Raw genomic sequence first — 23,386 nt, 5'->3', positions numbered from 1 at the left:
CGTTACCATATCTTACTTCATTTATCATTTGTCAATTGAGTCGTATAGTATCAAAAGTAGAACTGTCGCAAATATATCGAAATTTAACTAAGTATGCCAAATTATTCTTCTGACCATAATGTACGACTAGCAATATAATATTCGAATCAAAATCATATGTGTCACTGAGTTTCAAAACCCGCTATAACACTTTTTTGAAATCTTCTTCTTCTTCCACGGCGCTACATCCCGGGGTGGGATTTGGCCTCCTCCACAACCGCTCTCCACTCACTCCGGTCCCTCGCCACACTTCTCCAGTTACCGGGTCTTCCTATATGAAGCCAGTCCACTTCTACGGCGTCAGCCCATCTCCTTCTTGGACGGCCTCTGGGTCTCTTCCGTTGGGATAGCCACTTTGTCATGATCCTTGGCGCTCTAACTTCAGGCATTCTCTCCACATGTCCCGCCCATCGTAGTCTTTGGGACTTACAGAATCTTATGATTCAAAATTATATAAATAGATTATCTACAACGTTTAAGGAATGTCCAGGGTTATGCTCTGAAAATACCATAAAAGCTCCATTTTGACCTACGCTGAGCATGTGGGCCCTTAAGCTGCAGGATATTGTTTTTTGTTGTTTTTGATTAAATGATTAATGTTGTTAATATGTTGATTATACTTTTAATGTTTTAGTGTTAGTGCAAACTACACAAACTTATTATATAGTAATTGTTTAATTAAAATTACCATTGAAAGGACTAATCATAATTTTTAGAATTCTAATTGTTTCAAAATCATTATACTTAAAGGCGTTCTACCACATAAACGCCACTTCAATTAATAAAAAAAACTACTCTGTTACTTGAATTGTATTAAATTTTTCACCAATGAAGTATTTATAATATTTCAATTTCATTGTTTTATTTCTTAAGAGACATCTTTACTAACCAATTTTATGTCAACGCCCACGGTGGCCGCGCGGCTTAAGCGTTGGACTATCACACCGTGGGTCCCAAGTTCGAATCCTGGGTCTGGCAAGTACACATATTGTTTTTCAATTTGTTCAACCTAATAGGTTGAGCAAGTGGCTGACATCCATTTCTCGTAAAAAAACAAAATCTAAAGTGATACAGTCTAATCTCAGTGAAACGACAAATAATTTTCAACTATAGGCTCGATGAAATTTTGGACTCGCTGCCATTCGGAGAGAGAATGTCGAGCTGGAAACACGTCAATTTGTTTCGTGATGGCGACGGGCGTATTGATTGTTAAATCGTGTAAAGATGACTAAAAAGGTTACCCATTTACTTCAAAAAGAAAACATGAAAATGAATATATTATTATTGTTACTGATAGAACAATAAACCAAACATTAAATAGACACATGTTGGATTTATATGACAAATTATATTTCGTTTGACATGCGTCATTTGCACCCGCAATCCGCGCATCGCCTAGTCACAATCTTTTTAGACCGTGCCTCAACTGAGGTATACTACAACTAACTAGGGTTTATAATAGCATGGAGAGGGCAGAATCGAGGGAGATGTGACATTATCAGCTGCACGCTTATATTAAACTCCCCTACTCCTGATATAATTTCCCTAAAAATAGAGACCTGACTTATTACATATTATTTTCTTTTTAATTATTAACGTGGTATGGTTAAATGTGCAGATTATGAAAAAAATGCAATTTAAAATTCTAGTAGAATTTTTTCAAGTAGGTCCTGTCTAATTACCTACCTACATTCCTACTAAAATATTTTGTGATTCCCCAAACTTTGCGAAATATTGATCTAATGTGGTCGTCCTTTTCTTTAATACTTCAACTCGAGACCGACAAGTTCAACGTTATTATTAATTATATTATATAAATTATTAATATGACTCATCTACTGGTTGGATTTCTATATTTCAAAATTTGAATTTCGGACTGTTTTCATATTTTTTGGATGATTTTTATTTTTGTGTATTATGTGCGGTCATATAGTCTTAGGTACTTAAATATTTAAAAAAAAAAGTAGTTATTTGAATTCGTGCTGTCACCGGCTTGAGAATAACAACTTCAATGAGCCATAAACACCAAGGAAAAGAGGAAGAACACAAGAAAAAAATCCAATCCTATGAAAGATTCAAGCAAAATAGGTTTTGTAATAATTATTATGAAAAATGTTTTGCTCTACAAGTTTTCGAATAAATTATTTTGTGTATCGTAGCGTTGGCATTCATTCATAGGATTTTTCTCTAAAATTTCCACAATCACATCTCACATCTGATCCATGGTATTATTCCAATATGGCAATTATCATGGCGTAATTAATTGTAGTCTATGAATGGTCTATGACATAGACTAATATACTTTTGTCTATGATTACAATGATGGCAACAATTCAGCTGGTGGATGGAAAATAATATTTTATTCAAATTTTGTTTGTAATGTATCCTACATTTTATTAAAAAAATATTCATTAACATAATAATTCTTTAGTAGTTATAAATATTCTCTAAAAGTTTCTATCGTATTTGTATATTCACTTCTATAAAAATATCTCGAAAACATTAATTTTGTATAAAATTGGTTACCAAACAAACTCCCTGCCGACGGCGACTAGCATGGAGATGACAGCTGTCAATTTGTTCTAAAACACACGTACGTTTTCGACCCGTATATTTTTGTTATACGAAGAAAGCAAAGGCATCGGTGCCGACGTAAGTCTGAGTTAATACTTTGTAATACATTTTCCCCAGGAGTAGCGAAGTATTGATTTGTTTATACTTCACAGGATAGACTGGGAATCGTATTAATATCATAAGGTCTAAATAAATTATATTAACCTTTCAATTGAATGCGTATTAGTTACGCGTCAACGATCGCTCACAATATTGCGGTAATCGATGTCACTGCCATTATAGAATGAAAAACCTTAAATAAACTTAAATTACGCTGCATTTTCGTACATAACAGTGCAATTCTTTCGGCGGTGGTTAATTATTTATGATCTGTGTAGTCTTAAATTGTATCGATCTCAGCTGTTTCGAAGCAATCGAGTCAAGGTATTGTGTCACCGTGTTTATTAATAATTGTTACAAATCCTTATTTTTCTAATGCTTAAATCAAAATATTTAGTCATTCAAAATTTACATTAGTCCCATTATCCATTTATGTAGGTACCTACATCATAAGATATAAGTAATACATTAATGTTTTCTAATTTAATTAAAATAATTTGTTGTTAATTTCATAATTTGTAAGACAGGTAGCACCTAACCAATGCAAATTTTTAGATAAAAGAATTTATGATAACAGGTGCCCATGTACATAATGTCATAAGAACACAATTTTTGTTCTTTTAGCGTCAACGACATAAGCTACTTTACGAGCTGCTTGTTGGCGAATTTACAATCTGCCTGTAAAGTCGCCCAGTGTCATCATCGAACAAGCTAACAAGTAGATTGTAAACAATCTAACGAGAAAAGTTGAAAGCCGGTCAACTTTACACGCTACACGCCAGCGTGTGGGCCTACTGCGTCTGCGTAGTAGACCTTCCGGTTAAAAAAATGAACTACGTTCTGTCAAAATAGTCGCTAGCTTGTTGGCTTCTCAGCGAATGGAAAGTTTTGTGTGTCATCACAATCGCAGTAGCTGAATCGCCCGCTTTTAAATTCGCCGACAAACAGCTCGTAAAGTAGCTCAATGTAATTGACGCATTTGTCAGTGCACAGCTTTTATTTTTAAAATAATAAAAAAATGATTCGACGATTACTTAGGATATTTTGAACCTTTTTTGTGTTAAAGATTTAGTTATGATAAACTTTCGAATGAATGAAATTAATTATATGATGGTGTCCATACATCAACATTATTTCCTGTAAGAAAGAATGCCAATAATTCCAAGCCGTGAAATGGTGGGCTTTTATAATACATCCAGATATTCGATTAAAGTGATTTTATATCGAATCGAAACACTATTTTGATGTGAATAACTAACCGGTTGCATCGTGAATACTAAATATATATAACGCATCTCTCTGTTTAAATTCAAATTTAGCCTTTGAACCATTCATTAATAATTGCATTAATTGCACCAACAGATATACAAGTCAACTCAGAGTATTTTATATAAAAACTAAATTATTTTACAAAATATTCCAAAGTCCAAACTGTTAACTGTAATTAGAATATTGTGATTTAAAAATTGAAAAGATGTTCATAGAAAGTATTCAACAGAAAGATATTCTTTTAGCTAAGTATAGGCAGGTACTAAAGATGTCGAAGGAAACCTTATTCTATACAGGAGCTTAAGGGCCCACATGCCCCACGTAGGTCAAAATGGAACTCATTTCACATATTCGATTCATTTGTAACAGACATCACTTTTTTGTGATTTGAGATTTATGTGCCAAAGCTGGATTGAGACAAAAATACTCATGCATCAGTATTACAAATGTAAAACAAGTTTTTTATTCAAGAATCATCATTATTTATCAGTGATTATCAACATTTTTGCATTTGTTAAATCTCAGGGAACCCCTATTTGGCTGATACATGTTTTAGGTATGACAGAGGTTAATAAAAATGACAAACGTAAACAATTTACTGGTTGTTTTGTAATGATTTTGTACATATAAGTAAATTTGTTTCACATATATCTAACCAAACTAAACTTAAAATTTTTTTTTATTTCTTAGTTCATCTGAAACCTTAATTTCATTATGTACCACCAAGCCAGAAAACCTTTAGTCAAATTTTGCTAAAAATGCAAACAGATTACCTAGATTATGATATTCTTCAGGTCCGATTTTAGGGGGATTGAAACAATTGAGCCCAATCAGACTGCGTGCCGGACATCACAAAAAATTATGAAACAGCTAGAAATAAGTTGATTTCAAAAGTGAATCAATGATTTGATTGTAAAACATTTAAATCGCTGGGGGCTTGCAGTAGAATCATAGAATCTTTCGGAAAACTTAAACCCCGTATTCAAAAACATCTTCGGTGTGTTTCATACAAGAAAACAAATTCAAAATGAGATCATTTTCACCACGAGAGATGAAGTACAAAACAATATTGTTTGGCACATGAAATAAGCTATTTTGTTGTCTTGGAATAATTGTCTGTTAATTTATTCTAAATAGATAAAAATCAAAATTTAAAAAAAATAAGAATGATTTTGCCGAAAAAAGTAAATATTATTTGGAGAATATTATCATTTAGGCATCTACATTATATATAAATAAACAATCACAAAACATTGTACACAACTACAGTATGAAGTAGGTATAATTTAACCAAATGTCAGAACGTGCTGCTATTTTCAATGCGCCAACGTACAGACTATTATTTTTTCTGTGACTACCAATTCAACCACACTAAAAATGTATTTTAATACGAAATGTTCATTTGAATCCATTTAGTTAGTGCAATCTTTTTAATATGTACGCATTGTTTTTACTTTGAAATTTTTCAATAATATATATCGACTACTTAAGGGGGGACATGCTCGTCGAAGGTCAAAATTGAGTTTTTATTGTATTTTCAAACCATGATCCTGGACACTCCTTAAACGTTGTAGATAATCTATTTATATAATATTGAAGCCTTATTATCCTTTATAGTTATTTTAAACATTTTATGACTGCATAAAGTATTTTTGTTACATAAAATAGTATTCTTTTAAACCTCTCGCTCTAATGTTTTGGAATATAGTCATATTTCGGTACATAACTGTACAGTGGTGTTAAGATTTTTTACATTTATTAATTTTTAGACGCATTTATAAAACCATTGGTATAATTTATTACGAGATAATTTTTGTAAAATATTCACGATAAATAATTATATTGATAAACTCTGTGATCCCAAATTTGACAAGAATTAGGCATTTTATTATTCAAAAAATCGGCAAGATTAACACATTTGAAGATGATTCTAAAGATACTTATTATAAGCTATATCTTCGACCATTCAAGTGTGATAAACATCTTATGAATAATGATTGCTTTATAATAATTATTGACCTAAGAATAAGGTAGTGTTTTTTTGAAATACGCCATTTCTTTTGGCATTCCCCAGTGGTTAAGCTACAACATACGGCCGTAGCCATAAATTGACAAACTATAATTAAAGTAGGGAGTAAAATTATGTTAACGCGCGTATTTGATCATGTACCTAACCGAATTTTTTTTTATTTTTTTTTAAACGGTACATGTTCAAACACGCGCGTCAATATCATTTTACTCCCTACTTCAATTATAGTTTGTCAATTTATGGCTACGGCCGTATGTTGTAGCATAAACACTGGGGAATGCCAAAAGAAATGGCGTATTTCAAAAAAACACTACCTTATTCTTAGGTCAATAATTATTATAAAGCAATCATTATTCATAAGGTGTTTATCACACTTGAATGGTCAAAGACATAGCTTATAATAAGTATCTTTAGAATCATCTTCAAATGTGTTAATTTTGCCGATTTTTTGAATAATAAAATGCCTAATTCTTGTCAAATTTGGGATCACATAGATTATCAATATAATTTTTTATCGTGAATATTTTACAAAAATTATCTCGTAATAAATTATACTAATGGTTTTATAAATGCGTCTAAAAATTAATAAATGTAAAAAATCGTAACACCACTGCACAGTTATGTACCGAAATATGACTATATTCCAAAACATTAGAGCGAGAGGTTTAAAAGAATACTATTTTATGTAACAAAAATACTTTATGCAGTCATCAAATGTTTAAAATAACTATAAAGGATAATAAGGCTTCAAAATTATATAAATAGATTATCTACAACGTTTAAGGAGTGTCCAGGATCGTGGTTTGAAAATACAATAAAAACTCAATTTTGACCTTCGACGAGCATGTCCCCCCTTAATCTGCAAAATCTGCAAACCAGCTAACTGCACTTTTGACTAAAAATGAGATTTTGATGGCATTTTGTTATAAAACATGTTTTCTATGCTCATACAAAATTTCTAACTCCTAAACCTATAAATAAATGCAGCCAACTGCAGGTGTCAAATTTCCAATATAATAAATGGAACAACTCTGCTCTTTATATAAATTTTCTTTATGTATAAAAGGGTAGCTAAAATAGTGTATTAATTCATAGTGCAGCATATTTGTAAAAAAATAAATTCTAAGTATATTTTTGGAATTGTTAAATTCCGCTCGTTAGTTAATTTATTTAGTTTTTTCTCCTTCCTGAACAATTTTACAAATGGAGTTAGCTGGTTTGCAGATTAAGCAGTCGATATCTGTTACATTACTTGACTATTTTTACAGGTTGCGTGAAAGTAAATTTGTCTTGAAAAAATTGTAATAATTCTGTCAGTTAAAAATTCAATCTGCCGCAGTGCATTTATTGTGGTTATTAAGACTGACAGTCATGTATGACTTCCCTGCGCCCGACGTTGTTGCTCCACCACTCAGTTCGTTATGGAAGTTCAGGGTGAATGTATTAACACCGAAACCGGCAATATCACTCAACTAGACACTGTGAGAGCCCTTCACCAGACTGTCGTTTCATTGAGAGCCGCTTTAGAAGCATCAAAGACAGAACTGAACGATCTCAGACACAAGTACGAGACGCACTTGGACACTTCACTATATTGCGGTACTATAAAAAAACTCACATTAGAAAACCATATTCTCCGCCGAAAGCTTGTCGACGAACCCAATGTAGAAACTGACGATACTATTGATTGTGAAGAATCTACAAAAAAGGTAACATTCCAATTGATTGATAATACTTTGGATGAAACTGATGATTCAGTAATTAAAAACAAAGTACTTGGTGTTGACATTGATGATAATAAACAGGGTGACATAAGTCCGCATAAAAGCGTTAAGTTAGTAAAGCTAACGGATGATCAGACATTAGAAGGTGTTTATAATAAAACGTCTACAGAACCAATTGTCGAAGAATCTCAAAATATAATTGCATCACCTGAAGAAACTGAAGACACTATTAATACTGAAAAAATTGAATCGGACATTGATGAGCATGTCAACAGTTTCAATGTAGTAATAACAGGAGAGAACAATTGCACCGATAAAGTGACTTGTAATATTGTCGATGAGTATGACACAAAGATAGAACTCGAGTCAAAGTTTGACTTCACCATTAAAGTCTCGACGTCTAAGGGAGGCATACTGCAACCGTTGGAAATCGAAACTATTGAATGTAGCGATTATTCTATAAAAAATGTTCAAGAGCATAAACAAAATCATCCAGGTGATAGAAAGGTGAATGAGCATCCGCAGTCAACTCAGAAACACGTAAAAATATTTGAGGATGTTGAGATATCTGATAAAAGTCCTTTAGGATCTCGGCCGCTGGTAACCGACCCTTTGGAGATGGCCGGATCTAGGGAAGGCGATAACACTGTGAACAAAATAAATGATAAATTTAACGTGCAGGTGAGAATAACATCAGAAGAAAATTTAGTCATCGATCCGTGCGGTGAAAGAGAGAGCAATTCGGATCACTTGAACGTAGAAACTGATGAAGTCAGCGTCAGGTAATAGTTTCTCTAAAATATAACACATTTAGTCATAATGAACGAAGGATATAATGTACATATGCTTATCGAATGCCTGCAATGGATTAGTGGCAGACTGTCTGCTTCTCAAGTTGTAAATTGTGGGTTTCTATCCTGCATCTGGCAAATTTACAGGTTTTGTGTTCCACAGCGCTGACTTAATGTATTAAGCGAATGGGTAATAACCATTATTTTTTGTAAAGTAAATCTGTTATCACATCCTCGGAAGGCTACCAATACCCACAGTGAATTGTAGAGTCAATGATGATGATTTAAAAGTTTCTCCTATGATTGTATAATAAAAAGTAGCAATCTTGTCCTTCAAAAAACTGAAACATCAAAACACATTATTATAATAATGTTGCATGGGCAGAAATCTAATTTATGATAATGGGGTCATAAAAATTCCATAATATTTGATTCATGGCTATGCCGTAATCTTATTGATTGTTGCTTTCTCTTTATTAGATTGCTTCTGCCCATATTTTAGTCTATTAATCAAATTGATTCCTTGTCATTTTTTGGAATGACTCAAATAAGCGGGATTGGTTTTCAGATCTATTTCTGAAGGTGATAACTCAGTTTTCTCAGAGACGATTGGGGCAGGTACCGGGCCCGGCGGAGGAAGTAAACGTATATGTGAACAAGACAGCATTAGCGGAAATGATTCCGAAGAAGTTGATGATATAGAACTCATATTTACCACAGATGATACAAAAGAATTGACTGGTTTTCAGGTATATTTCTTTTTGTCTAATTACAATTATAACACACTAGCACATGGTGGGAATGTGTATCAAATTATTAATAACGGTTTCAGTTGAATACATTTCATGTAGTTTTCCATGAAATGATAGTTTACTAAAGTAGATAGTGAGTTTAAAATAGACAGTACAGTGTTGACAACGACTCTTTAAAAAGAAGCATCACAATCTGGGTGGGAATAGCTGAATAGACAGACGTTCAACTTTGTGCGGAAAGTCTGGGACTCAGTTATATTCTGACAGAATTAAATGCCATCTATGACATTGACGTTGGCATTAGGCTGGTGTCGCTTTACAATATCGAGTTATGGTGCCTTAGGAAGACTCGGAGCAACCAACAGGCATTCTTAGAGGTTCCACCTAATAGGGATAGATAAAGAAGAAATTGTTATTTATATTGTGAAATTTTCAATTATGCGTCACCTGTTTCTATTTTTTTCTAATTTGTGCACGAGTTGAATAATTGAACTTTATTCTACAATTTTCCAGGAGGATCTTGTATCGATTACCGAGGGAGATAATTGGACCGGCAATCAAAGTGACGCATCGACGCCGATACTTCTCAAATTTAATCTGTTAGATCCGGATGTGCAGAGTCGTCGAAACCAAAATACAGAGACGACCGATAATTTTGAAAACGAAAATCAGGAAAATACTAATATTCAAGAAGTCTTTGCGGACGCTGATATAAGCAATCGAAAAAGCGGTAGATTTGTAGGACAGCAGACGACGGACAGTGACGCTAACGAATTACAGGATGAGATCTCTAATAATCTATCTCAAGTGAGAAGGAGATACCTCCGATCGTCGAGTAGCAAAAATTATTTGGACACTTCCGATAATAAGCAGCTCAACAGAAAGAGTTTTGAGAGCAACGAAAGCGTCAGTTTTGACAATCACAAGTCATACAGCTTCGACAATACCAAATCGTCGAGTTTCGACAGAGGGTCCAGCATTGACGTGGGTACAAGGGAACTGAGCTTTGATCAAAGAGAAGAGAGTTTAGATCAGTTTGACGTATTAAGAACCACAATGCGAACGCAATACTCTGTATGCGTAGAAACTGATATATCCAAGTGCGGCGTTATGGAAGACGATGGCTTTCAAGGCAATTTGAACATGCGGAGAAACACATGCCCCAATCCTTTTCAATACAGGTATGTAAAGACATACCATTAAATTCAAAATATATAGAATGTCACCAAACACTAAATAGCCCGCAAATCGAACAGTTGAGACTATTAGTTTAAAAGTCAGTAATCTCCATTTCTACTTTTTTCAATATTTTTCTTCATTCTGATTCTGTAAGTATGTAGTTACTTTTCCATCGTATGATAACACTTAATCCAGTTCCATTAGTTAGTTAAATAGAATTAAATGATAAATGAAGGTTGATTGCAATGCCATTTTTACACACTTTACACTGACTGTACACATGTTTTTTTATTAATTTTAATGATGTTTAGAACATCGTATTTCGCTATTTACTTTATCCAATTGTTTATTAATATGTTTGCAAAAATAAATATTCTATTTGCAGTCCTAAATGATATTTTGCGATCATCTCAAAATGACAGAATCCACGGAGGATACTGACTTTTATAGAAATAGCCTCAATTGTCACAGTTTAAACAGAAATTAGATAAAAAGTTTTAAATTTTATTTGTTTACTTGTTTCCGACATACGAAAATTATTTTGAGTATTGATAATATAAGTAAACACGAAAGACTAGCAGTATTGAATACATCTTATTTGATTATCCACACTCTAAACATCTACTTATGTAAACAAATACCATCTTCAAAATATATAAAATTGACGGATTGATATTGCATAGTATGATCGGTATTGTACGCAGGCCATTATCTCATCGGGAAGCGGTTCGCGGGTCAGCAGTGAGGCCAGTGCTGCCTCCGCCCGCCCGAGGACCTCGCCGTTCCAGCGCCGCGCAGACTGACATCAGCGCTCTCCCAAACCACTGGCGCTCCGACACACACTTAGCTAGAAAGGTTATACATGTTTATTATGTCGCCAGCGCTAAGCTAAAGGAGTATTTGTTGCAAAAGTGGCGTTATAGCAAAGAATCTTATAGGTTTCATCATATTTTTTAACCAAATGTCCTTCCTAAAAATTGTTTTAACTTCATCAGAAAATACGTCTGGCAGACCCACTTTCCTGATGCTGAAGATGACATTCTAAATAATCTAATTCCGTAAATAAGCCATTTTCACCATAACGTCATATGTGTCACTGTTTTGACTTAGCACCATCAATATCCGGAACCATCTGAATATGCAATTTTGTAGATTTCATTGGCATAAACACAAGTTATTTTGTATTGCAGGTTCTTTTTTGAGCTTCATATTTCTGTTCTGAGATTGATTTGGTACAGTCGCACTTAGATAATTATTTATTAATCTTCCTTATTATAATAATCCATCATTGTTTAGATGAACAATCATGTAAAATTACAAATAACAATGTTTACCATAATAACCAAAGCATGCGCTTAAACTGTGGTCCACCATCTTCTTTTTATTTATCCTCAATATATTCTATGGCTACCGAATCGACCATAATAAAAATGTTCTGTAATCGGTGTCGAGTGATGTAATACAACCAGTTTAAAAGGCTCCCTTTTTATTAGTCTAAACTCATTAAAGTGAACTCATATTGTGACTTGTAACTATTAGGTACTTCCAATGGCTTTGACAACTCTTCCGAGCAAAGTGTGCGGCTTGGGAGGCGGAGGCATTTCCCGATTGGCCCCGCCCACTTCCGTTCGACCTGCTCGACGTTCTGAGGAGACTCGCCGTGTACTGCTCAGCGACATTGGTATGAAATAATAATTATTCTCTTGCTGATCCCAATTGTATTTGTATGAACAATATAGTCATAATAAGTCAAATTTGGAATAGGGGTAATAATCGAGTAGCATTTTGCACTTCGAATTCCATTTTTGAAAAGATATACAGTAATATCTCTCACAGTGCACAAATGCTCTGCACCCGTAGTTAATTTTTTTCCCGGTGGTTTCGCCACTATTGTTCATCTGTACGTGTGTATACATCATGCAAGTACCAACTATTGCGTGAAAATTCAGAAACATCTGAACTTTTTTGATCCATGCATGCAATCTTGTAACTTGTACAATAATACGTATTTATATATGCATTTTCTTGTTATGGCCGTGATAATATGTACTGTCAGCAGTTAATCCACGAACGTGTAAACGGGGTATAATGTTAAATGCTTTTTAAATAAATAATAATAAATAATGATATCTCTTTCATGTTTGAGGTACATTTACCTCCTTGATAATTTTGACCGCCGGATACATTGACACTAAATAAATTAACTAAACTATCTGAGAGGATAATAAGCGAAAAAGTGTTCGATTTGGTTGACATCGCACTAAATTGACTAAATAATATTGTCAAATAATAATTTTGTCAGCCATATTGTTTTCTGAATTTCGGGTCATAAAACTACAAAGAGCCATAGATTCCATGAAAATAATATAACCTGTTGAATTACTGATTTTAATTTAGTATTTTATATTGAATAAACGGCCTCTTTTACGAGAGACTGCCCGTCAGATTTCATAGACAACTACAGCAAAATAAAATTCGTAAAAATGCTCTAAACTGGCGAAAATTAGGAACATTGTTCAAATTAACGTCATAACAATATTAATAAATACAATAAAAACTTTTCTATCATGTTAGCAAGTATAAGTATTGATGTAAAATAATATTGTTTTCATTTTAAAATGATATTATTTTAATTTACTAATTACTATTTTAATTTCATATTACTGTTCAGTAATAATCTTCATAGTTGCTACTTTGAAGGAAAAGATAAAAAAATCTTGTACACACTTGCCCCCTTAAGAGGACGTTCTACAGAATTGGCCTTGAGAATTGAAAATATGATTTTTTAACATGTGGTCCATAATATCTGGTCTACTAGTTAATATAAAAAGGTCGTGTCAAAGTTGTTTGTGTTAATAAATTTGCTCTGTGACTGATCCGACTCATATTTCACATTTATTTCATCAGGGCTGTCGAAGACATAAATCATAATATATATTTATAATTTTAAATTTTTATTTATAATATATATTATTTAAGTTTTGTGCATCTAATGCCGGGTCCACACTGGCAACAAGTTAATTTGCTGGCAACCTCGTTAGATTTTACGATAATTATTGTAAAATTTCTTAAGCAATTATGGTAAGTATCGTAAAATTTAATGAGGTTGCCAGCAACTTGTTGCCAGTGTGGAAATGGCTTAATATCCACTGTGGTTCACGTAGTGGCATGGACCTGGGGTTAGCTAATTCAGGAAGTCAACACCCATGATAGAATTTTTTCCAGTTTTGGTTGCATTATATTCCAAAACTCTTCTGTAAAAATCGTTTCCGAGTTTATAAATGGAAATTTCTCGGTGTACATAGTAAACAAACCTACGAATAAAAAAAGACAAAAAGGAACATACTGATTCATCGCAGTAAAATCTGGTAATCAAATTCGCCATTTTGAAAAGCGACGATTTTGCGTAAACAAATATCACGTGGTCTGTACGTGTGCGGCAAACTTCGAATGTGTTTGTAATTTTGTGCAAAGTGCGAATGTAATGTTTTCAAATAATTGATATGGATTAATTATACCATCGTATTATTTTCTCGAAATCATAAACATACTATAATAGTATTTGAGTATCAACCTATGTTCAATTTGAATTGGTTTATAATAATAATATACCCGTATATATATCAATAGTATGTTTGCTACAAAATCCACCCAAGTTATCAGTACGTACTTGCACAGGTTTGATTAAAAACCATGATGAAATTAACATTTAAAAAATATGAATGCTTAATATTATTTTGACAGCCCTGTTTTCTGATCGGCTTCATCTCGCAGGTGTTCATAAAATAATAATAATTCTCAGCGCCGCAGAAATTATCAGTAATAATAATAATATTTCTTGAAATAAAATCTCCGATGATTAGTGATTTTTGCGAAAAGATCGATTTAAATTGACGTAGTTACGGATCGATTTAAATTGACATAGTTACGACGCCGAGGTCCTTTTTATACTGAATTATATTTGAACGGCGGGCTCTTCAGCGGGCCCTTAAGCTTATATGCATGTATAATATTTTATTTAATGGTTTTTATTATTTCAACAGGATTTACATCAATGGTTCCAGAGTTATCTCGTTCTGCAGAGCCAGTGTGGGGGCCACTGGGAGCGGCACCTGGCAACAATAACTCTTCCCATCTCACTCACGGTTCCTCTAATAACCCTCCTCCCACTCCCCTCTGCTGTGCCATGCACGCTATGCCCAGCTTCGGTTCTGTTCCTTCCTCTCCTACCAGGCAACCTACCAGCAACGCTGATTCTAGGTACCTATTTCATCTTATCTTATCTTAACTATCTTAGAAATCGGGAGCATCGGTTGTTTGTTCTCCCGAGGAACAGAACTAACCTGCCATTGGTGATGCTTGGGAGGGCAATAACTCTGTTTAACCAAATCACTTCGGATGTTGATATATTCCATCTACGTGAGGATGAGTATAGGTGGACGTTATTTTATAAATTATTAAAATAGGGTCTGCTTAACTCATCCGGTGTACCTACTTCCTTGTACCTATATAATTTTTTTGTATTTACACATTTATTAACTATTTATTTTATTCAAACGAATAATTCACAAGATTTAAGAATATATCATTCTGATTATTGAACATTATATAATTTAGAAAAACACTAACTGAGAGAGTATATCACAACCAATAGAAAAAACTTTTTTTTTTTGAAAAAAGTAAGCCAACCGGTCGGGAATCGAACCCGGCATCTCCAACGGGTAAACGCCCCAAACTCGTCGCATTCAGCCATTATGCTACGGAAGACATACTAATGACGACAATATTTAAGCTATTGGCTATTAAATACCTACCACTCAGCGCTATTCGAAATCATGTTACTTCGGCAATCGATTTTTGTTTATTAAATCAAAGTAGGTAGTTATGTTACTATTACAACGATTACTAACCGACGTCTAGGAATTTCTCCAATATTTTTTAAGCAACTTCTTGTACTTGCTAATAATTTTTAATTAACTATTTCTTTTATTCAAACGAATAATTCACAAGATTTAAGAATATATCATTCTGATTATTGAACATTATATAATTTAGAAAAACACTAACTTTTTTTTTTCCAATTGGTTGTGATATAGGACTCTCTCAGTTAGTGTTTTTCTAAATTATATAATGTTACACATTTATACTGTAGAATAACTTTATACTAATCTATCTCTTTTGTTATGTACCTAATATTGTTTTAATAATATTTCGTTGTTTCTAAATGTCATGTTGTGAACGTCTTAAACTTATAATTTGTAATGTCCACAATATGTAAAATAAATTAATTGAAAATTGAATTGAAATTATATTTTTGCAAACATTTTTTTCTCTGTAGTTCATTGAAATTCATGTGATTATGTTTCTTTCTCAATTAAAGTATCTTTTGGTGGATAATACATAAGATTTAAGGATGCAAGATACTTTGTTGAACATACATAATTTGGAACAACACCAGAAATATACATACATATTAGAAAAGTTTATAGAAAAGCAAATGTACCAAATGGGACTTGGAACTTGACCTATTAAACTACCGATACGCTAATAATTATCGTCCTCTCTTTTTGCTCTTATATTGAAGATGCATTGAACTTTACAGATAATTTTTGTAGTTACAGAATTTTTATTGTTATGTAACAATTACATTTATGTTACGGCAAAAGTTTGCATAATCAGTCGGTAAGTAATAAAATAAATAATAAACATGACAGGATGGCTAACAGAGTTATTCTTTTGACATTTGACAGGTATTGGTCGAGGGGATCCATGCAGCGATCGGTTTCGGGCAGAATGGGGGACTCCATGCATTCAGCTCCTCACAGAGTTTCTTTTGTCGGTGAGTCTATAATATAATATTCAAATATTTACATATATCAAAATTTCATTGAATCTATAATAATAATATATTATACATTGAAAGTTAACGAATTGCAACTAAAAATCTTAGTGATAAATGCACATCTTCTGCTGAATCTGTGAACCTGAAATCTGAAATGATTCAATCCATATTGAGAAGTCAAGTCATTTGTGTCTTACCTAATCATTTTAGGATAGCCAATCTCGCATTTTCACTCATCTTCGTGTGTCATCATATTATATGCCATAACTTCGGCAACTTCATGTATGCATAAGCCGGCTCGCGCATCTAAACTCGTCTCGTCTGTGCACATCCAAAAATCAAACCTGGTAGGAATGTCGCAATCATGTTGCGTAGTCAGCCGCGCATATAGGCGCCTAGCGACAGTGACACGCGCAACCTCTCGAAACATCAAAGTCATCAACAAAAATGCCATCAGACGCCGAAACACCGATTATTATGTAACTTTTGGTAAAAAACTTTTGAAGTGGTCTCTTCTTATATAATCATATCTGCACGGATATTTTTCAATCTCATGGACGCAGTAAATATTGGTGCGCTCATTAGTCATTTTGAATACGGGTAGGATTTGGACGTTCGAATTAAACATGGCTGACTCTTAGCGGTTTGCACATGTGTAACTGCAACACGGAGGATAAGCGACATGCAGCGCGAGTCGCGTGAAATTTGTTGCTAGCAACACCAGATGTTTTTTTCAAAATAAAATGTCGCATTCCAGCAGTATGCGGAAGTCCATTAGGTAACGTGTGTTTTGTGAATACGAGACATATTCGACATGTTGCAGTCATATATCAAGGCTCTCTTTAGTAGGGACGGTTATCTTCAAAGTTATTGGTTTATACTAAGTTAAATTAAATTACCTAATCCGCAATAATTGTTTTTCATGTAAAATAGTTTTTATAAAATTGAATAAACTTCAGATGAAAACACACGTGGGGGATGGCGTGGCTCCATGCCAGAGTTGGGCGTGGCTTGGAGCTGTTGCGGACGGACGGGTGTGCACGCAGCTCGGAGGAAGGTCGGGGCCGGTGACAGCGGAGATTCCACTGAAGAGCTGTTGGACGAGGCAGAACGTTTCATCCGCACTTCTATTGACTGTCTCTCTGCCGCACCCGCCCCTCAAGGTAACCTCTTACCAACTGCTCTCGTACTCTACCACATATTATGTAATAAGCATATAAGTTACTTACATCTTCTCTTTATCATTTTTACGCTTCTTAACGGTAAACTAAAATTATTTCTACTCTCATAATTATAATCCAAGGTTGTGGGGGCGGTGTGATTTATGTTATTTTTCATGGAGTTGAAGTCGATATGCATCCACCGACTCCGATTCCTTTGTTTTGTAAATGCATTTTATTAAATAAGGCTTTTTCAATTAACCGTCAATGTATGAGAACATACTTGAAAGAATCAATAACAGTACAAATTTCAGTTGTTTTTGTATTGTTAAATTCAGAGTAGGAGCTAGCGAAGGAGTCAGAATTGTATTTGTTCAAACATCTCCACAGTCCTGGTTATTATGGGTTACTAATAATTCTTGCTTGTAGAAAATACAAAACTGGTTCATCTCGATGTACTATTTGAAAACAAGTTGCTATGAAGTCATACACAATAATATCAATTATTGTTTTCACTATTAATACTTGATGGAATGACATGGTACGAGGGTGGGTCAATAATTCCTTAGAAAAAAGCATTAAAACAGTTTTTATTTTTGTATTTTTATTTTATTTCTCAACATAATCTCCTTGGAGCTCAATACACTTGGTTAGACGTTTCTCAATTTTTTTTAAACCGTCAGAAAAATAAGTTTTCGGAAGGTCCTCAAAATAAGCATTTGTCCGATCGATGACTTCTTCATTTGAAAAAAAACGTTGTCCACTTAGCCATGTTTTTAAGTTTGGGAAAAGGAAAAAGTCACTGGGGGCTAAATCTGGCGAATACGGTGGGTGGTCGACCAATTCGAACTTCAATTCTTCAATTTTAGCCATTGATCGTAAACATGTGTGAACACGGGCATTGTCCTGGTGAAAGAGGATTTTTTTCCTGTTTAAATGAGGCCATTTTTCTTCAATTTCGTTTTTTAGCTGGTCCAATAAAGATGCATAATAATCCCCTGTTATTGTTTTTCCAAATAGTCAACGAAAATTATTTCACGTGCATCCCAAAATACAGTAGCCATAACCTTACCAGCTGATTTTACGGTTTTCGCCTTCTTTGGACATGGTTTGTCTTCGCAATCCACTGCTTTGACTGTTCTTTCGTCTCGGGAGTATAGTGGTGTATCCATGTTTTATCTACAGTCACAAATCGACGAAAAAATTCATCCGGATTGCGTTGCATGAGCGACAACAGGGCTTTAGAGGCCACCACCCTATTGCGTTTATTGTCGACTGTGAGCAAACGCGGCACCCATCTTGCAGAAATTTTTTTCATGCCCAATTTGTCATGTAAAATAGAAATGACGCTACCTTTTGAGATCCCTGTAACCTCAATTATCTCACTCAACTTTAATCTTCGGTCACTTAACACCATATCGTGGATTTTATTGATCATTTCTGGTGTAGTCACCTCTACAGGACGTCCTGAGCGTGGTTCATCCTTTGTTGATGTACGACCACGTTTAAATTCATTTAACCAGTTATAAATAGTTGCAAGTGAAGGAGCAGATATGCCGTGAACTAAATCCAACTCATTTTTTATTTCCTTTGCTGTTAACCCTTTTATATTAAAATGTTTAATAACAGCTCTAAACTCAATTTTCTCCATTTTCCATTTTTCCATTTTCCACAAGCAAATTTTTTTTTGAAATGTACGAAAAACACACAACAACCCGACCAATCTGATTGAAACTTCGCAGCATACTGAATCGGTAGTGCCGCTGCATGAAAACAAACCGCTTACAGTACTAGTCGCGCCACTTGTCGGCTTTTCTAAGGACTTATTGACCCACCCTCGTATTATAAAAACACTTTAAAGTGACGATTTTACTTATGTGATTATCACATTCGATGATCGCAACCGAATTAAATGCGTATATTTAAATGGCAATGCTTTTATTTATGCGATAATTACTTGTGATTAATAAAACACTAAAGCCGTAAATTTTAACAGGGCTCCAATCATCACTTCTCGCAACTTTTCAAGGCATAAAAAATGTTTGTTATTTATTATCTGTTGTCAAATAATAATCGGGTATCTTTTTTGCATAGACGATTTTATCCCGTCACGATCGAGCAGGCCATACCTCCCAAGCGGTCCTCGCCAGCTTCGCTTGGGCCACTTGGTGAAGGTAATCGCGCCCCATGGTCGAGTCGCCGTCGGTAAAGTCAGGTAACGTCAACTTTTTCCACCAGTAAGCTTATTGACACACGTTTTGTCAATAGAGGGAGAAATTAATATTAAATTTAAATGGCACATATCAATCATCCAATTCAAAACAACCACATCTGCATTTTTACAGTTTAGAGAAAATCGCGTTTGAAGTTATTTCAAATATTGATTAAAAATAAAATACTGCATTATGTTACAATTTTTTTTGTTTTTCGATATAAAATAAATCATTTTAAATTATTGTGAATAAAAATGATTTTAGAGCTTAAAGCCGCGTTGACACGGTCCAAGTACGATCCAAGTACACTTGGACCGAGCGCCATCCAAGCACACTCGTACGGGACATCTTCATACTAATTATTCCTATCCAAGCTAGCTTGGATGAGTAGGACGCAGTCCAAGTTCACTTAGATCGGACGCCGTCATCCAAGTGCGCTTGGATGACCGGTTGCCACGTTACAATTTACGTCCAAGTAGGTATCCGAGTGCGCTCGGTCCAAGTCAACTTGGATCGTACTTGGACCGTGTCAACGCGGCTTTATTTTAGCACATGTGGTCTTTTTGCATTACCAAAATTGCACAAACCAGTTTTATGTTTATGCTTTAGGACATGTGGTCATTTGGCATTGTAAACTGGTAAGCAGCTTTATGATTATGCTTTATATTAATAAAAACATATTTTGAGTAATTATTAAACTTATTTAAATACACATTAAAATTTTAATTATTAATAGATACTTTATGGAAATAAAATTACAATAGAAAAAATATATGTTTGGATTAAAATAATCTAATGAAGCCTGCATAGCACAACAATAGGAAGTTACTTTTTTTACACTTAATAATATTAAACCTAATAATTATTAGATAACAATGTGTGCCAGCAGAAGAATTATTGTGATTCAGTATCAAGCTCACCCGTAACGTCAATAAGTGATAATCCTGCTATGGGGCCATTAAAATAATTATGATTTACATCAGTGGGTCTATTCTATACTTATCGACCGCTAAAGTATAAAGTGATAAATATTACATATCAAACTTAGGGTAGATTTGTATCAAAGTAATAGCACTTATTGTAACAATTAGAATAAGATGTTTGTAATAATTGCAATAAATGCTATATTTTAACAGCACCTCTCTTGCTGCTGTTAAAATTTAGCACTTATTGCAACAATTACAAAATTATGGACACGGAAGAAGTTGCATGAGGTCAAATGTTAAGTACGCTCAGAACTGACTTAAATTTTCTTAGGAAGAATGATACCTGCCAGTACTGATTTTACTTTATAAATAATTGTAGTTTCATCTAATTAAAAATTCACAAACTGTCATAATTTTATTGAACTGTATAATATTTTCATCTTTTGCCAACCTCCAAAACAATTTTTTCTGTTCATGTAAATTTTAGAATCTAGGGAATAGCTAATCGTTAATTACCTATAAAAAAAAATGTGACAGGATTTTACTGCTCCAATCATAATAACAAAATAATGTTGCACCTTTTTATAAAATCAGTTTTATTCAGAAGGTTTTATTCATATTCACTTCTCACAGTTTCATAAAAACCATTTTATTCATCAAGAATAAAGACGTATTCCATTTACTTTTTTGAATTTCCTAAACTTTGTGTCTGTAACTTCAAATATCTATTGAAGGATTGTTCTTTTCAACAAATTCAACACTATAGATGTCAAAGTTTGTGTACTTTATTTACGTGTATTTACAGGTATGTTGGAATAGCGGGCGGTCCGTCGGTGGACGGCGCTCCGGCCACCACATACATCGGTGTCCAGGTGGGCGTGTCGCTTTCATCTTGCGGAGGCGGCGATGGCTCTTTCCGAGGCCGTCGCTATTTCCACTGTCAACCTGGTCGTTCAGTTTTTGTCCCCTTCTCTAAAGTCATAATGGCCTGGGCCGATTGTTAAACATTCCTGCTACTGTTCGCCCTCTTTGATAAAGGTGCATAAATGTCTCCAGTTCAGTTATTTGATTATATGTATATATATATATATATATACATCTGAGTAGTGACATGTGCATCTATACATTTTTTTTCATAACTATGTGCAAGAGATGTAAGTGAATTCTGGAATAATAATTGGAAACATAAATCAATTTATTGGATTACATTTTTGATTAAAATTGAATTTTGTTGTCATGAATGCCAACGTATTAATTGAGGTAGCATTCATTTACTTGGTATTAAATATTCAAATGACTGGAATTCTGTACGTTGATATTTTAAAACCGATATTGTTTCATTAATATAATTATTTTTGCATACATTTTTTGCGACATAATTTTTTGGAAGCAAATTTTAACATGGTAAAAAATACTTAATTATAACTGTAAAACGCCCACGATAGCCAAGCGGTAATTTGTCAGCTTATAATGTCCTGGGTTCGAATCTTGGGTCTGGAAAAAATTCACATGTGGTTTTTCAAAATTTGTTTGGACCCAGAGTATAAACCTAATAGGTTGAGCGAGTGGCTAACATCCGTTTTTCGTAAAAACAAAAACTTGTCAATACAACCTCCACGTTAGAGGCCCATATGATCTTTTTAGGATCGAACATGGTAAAAAAAAATATTTTATCTTAATTTTTATACTTTCTATTTTAGTGATTGGTTTTTCTGGCGCTACAATCCAAAAATAAATATGTAGTTATTTTTCTCATAAATTGTTTAATGGCCGTATTCGTTTATGATGTTGTGTACTTAGAATAGTGGCAAAATGTACAACTTAAGTATTATTACTCTTAATGAAATCGTTTTAATAAATACCATTGTATTTAATAAAATAGCCAATTTCTATGGTTGTGCATACAATGCGATCGGTGAATATATCTTTTATCGCCTGCCGAGTGCATTGATACTTTCTTGACCTGCTAGTTCAATAAATATATACATTTTTATGGTTATCGTCACTAAGAAGCTCGATGTTATAATATGTTATTTAATTATTATCTATCAACAAACCATCTTCACTATCTGCGTGTGACCATGCCAAAATAAATCTTTCGAAAATTACTACATACATAACTAAGCTTTTTTAAATATAACCTATTCAAGGATTATCATTCTCGATTACTTTTCATCTGATGTTGCTGCTATAATTATATAATTAAAGTAATACATAATAAATACTAGTTTTTTATGTAATTTGATTCATCCACTCATCTGTATTATAAAGTTTTACATGAAACAAATACAAATTCAATCTGTTTTGAGAACCAGTTTTGATAATACAGTGAAACCTCGATATAACATTTTTGAAGAGATGACAAATCAACGTACATAGAATAGAAATTGAAAAATTTTTAATTTTTAATTATATTTTTATTAAAAAAACATTAAAATTGGTTTTGTACATATTTTTGGCGTATTTGTATAAAACTTTTTCAATATTATGAATTGATTTGAAGGTTTCATCTTGTACGTCAGCAATGCTAGTAAAATAGCATTTTATTCTTGTATCACTGATCGTGACCGGCTGAGCGCGTTACGTCATTGTTTCTTAAATGAACCAGCATGCTGACATTCAAACCAAAATGGAGAATGACAAAAAATACCGTGTACCCACCCTGGCTAAAGTCATCATCATCATCAGCCGGGTTCAATCCTCTCCTGGATGAAGGCCTCCCCAAGTGTCCTCCAACTCTCTCGGTCCTGTGTCGTTCGCTGCCACGTATTTCCGCCGAACTTTATCAG

At 33.8% G+C, this 23,386-nt stretch overlaps 1 protein-coding gene across 2 annotated transcripts; it reads left to right on the top strand.

Annotated features, from left to right (window-relative positions):
* Positions 1 to 2,351: 2,351 nt before the first annotated feature.
* On the top strand, positions 2,352 to 22,987 carry LOC147068281 (uncharacterized). Of its 2 annotated transcripts, none has more exons than XM_085953236.1 (11): positions 2,352 to 2,691; positions 7,279 to 8,516; positions 9,094 to 9,274; positions 9,791 to 10,458; positions 11,161 to 11,311; positions 11,996 to 12,137; positions 14,500 to 14,716; positions 16,207 to 16,295; positions 17,258 to 17,461; positions 19,553 to 19,673; positions 21,403 to 22,987. In XM_085953236.1, the coding sequence occupies exons 2-11, from the start codon at positions 7,432 to 7,434 to the stop codon at positions 21,599 to 21,601; spliced, it is 3,057 nt and encodes a 1,018-aa protein (XP_085809362.1). In that variant the 5' UTR covers positions 2,352 to 2,691; positions 7,279 to 7,431; the 3' UTR covers positions 21,602 to 22,987. The 2 variants fall into 2 exon arrangements, with proteins under 2 accessions (XP_085809362.1, XP_085809361.1); XM_085953235.1 differs by lacking the exon at positions 2,352 to 2,691 and adding an exon at positions 2,715 to 3,036.
* Positions 22,988 to 23,386: the final 399 nt, after the last annotated feature.

Source organism: Rhyacophila brunnea, unplaced genomic scaffold, assembly GCF_057557595.1.
Source record: "Rhyacophila brunnea isolate RB1 unplaced genomic scaffold, BYU_Rbru_1.0 scaffold_3, whole genome shotgun sequence".
NCBI lineage: Eukaryota > Metazoa > Arthropoda > Insecta > Trichoptera > Rhyacophilidae > Rhyacophila > Rhyacophila brunnea.
Note: the sequence above shows the minus strand (reverse complement) of the source record. Positions and strands in the feature narration are given on the sequence as shown.

Excerpts from the sequence above, each read along its gene's own strand:
- LOC147068281 (XM_085953236.1), top strand. The coding sequence starts at position 7,432 with ATGGAAGTTCAGGGTGAATGTATTAACACCGAAACCGGCAATATCACT. Across the intron at positions 14,717-16,206 it reads ACCAGCAACGCTGATTCTAG|GTATTGGTCGAGGGGATCCA; the intron begins GTACCTATTTCA and ends GACATTTGACAG. Across the intron at positions 19,674-21,402 it reads GTCGCCGTCGGTAAAGTCAG|GTATGTTGGAATAGCGGGCG; the intron begins GTAACGTCAACT and ends GTGTATTTACAG.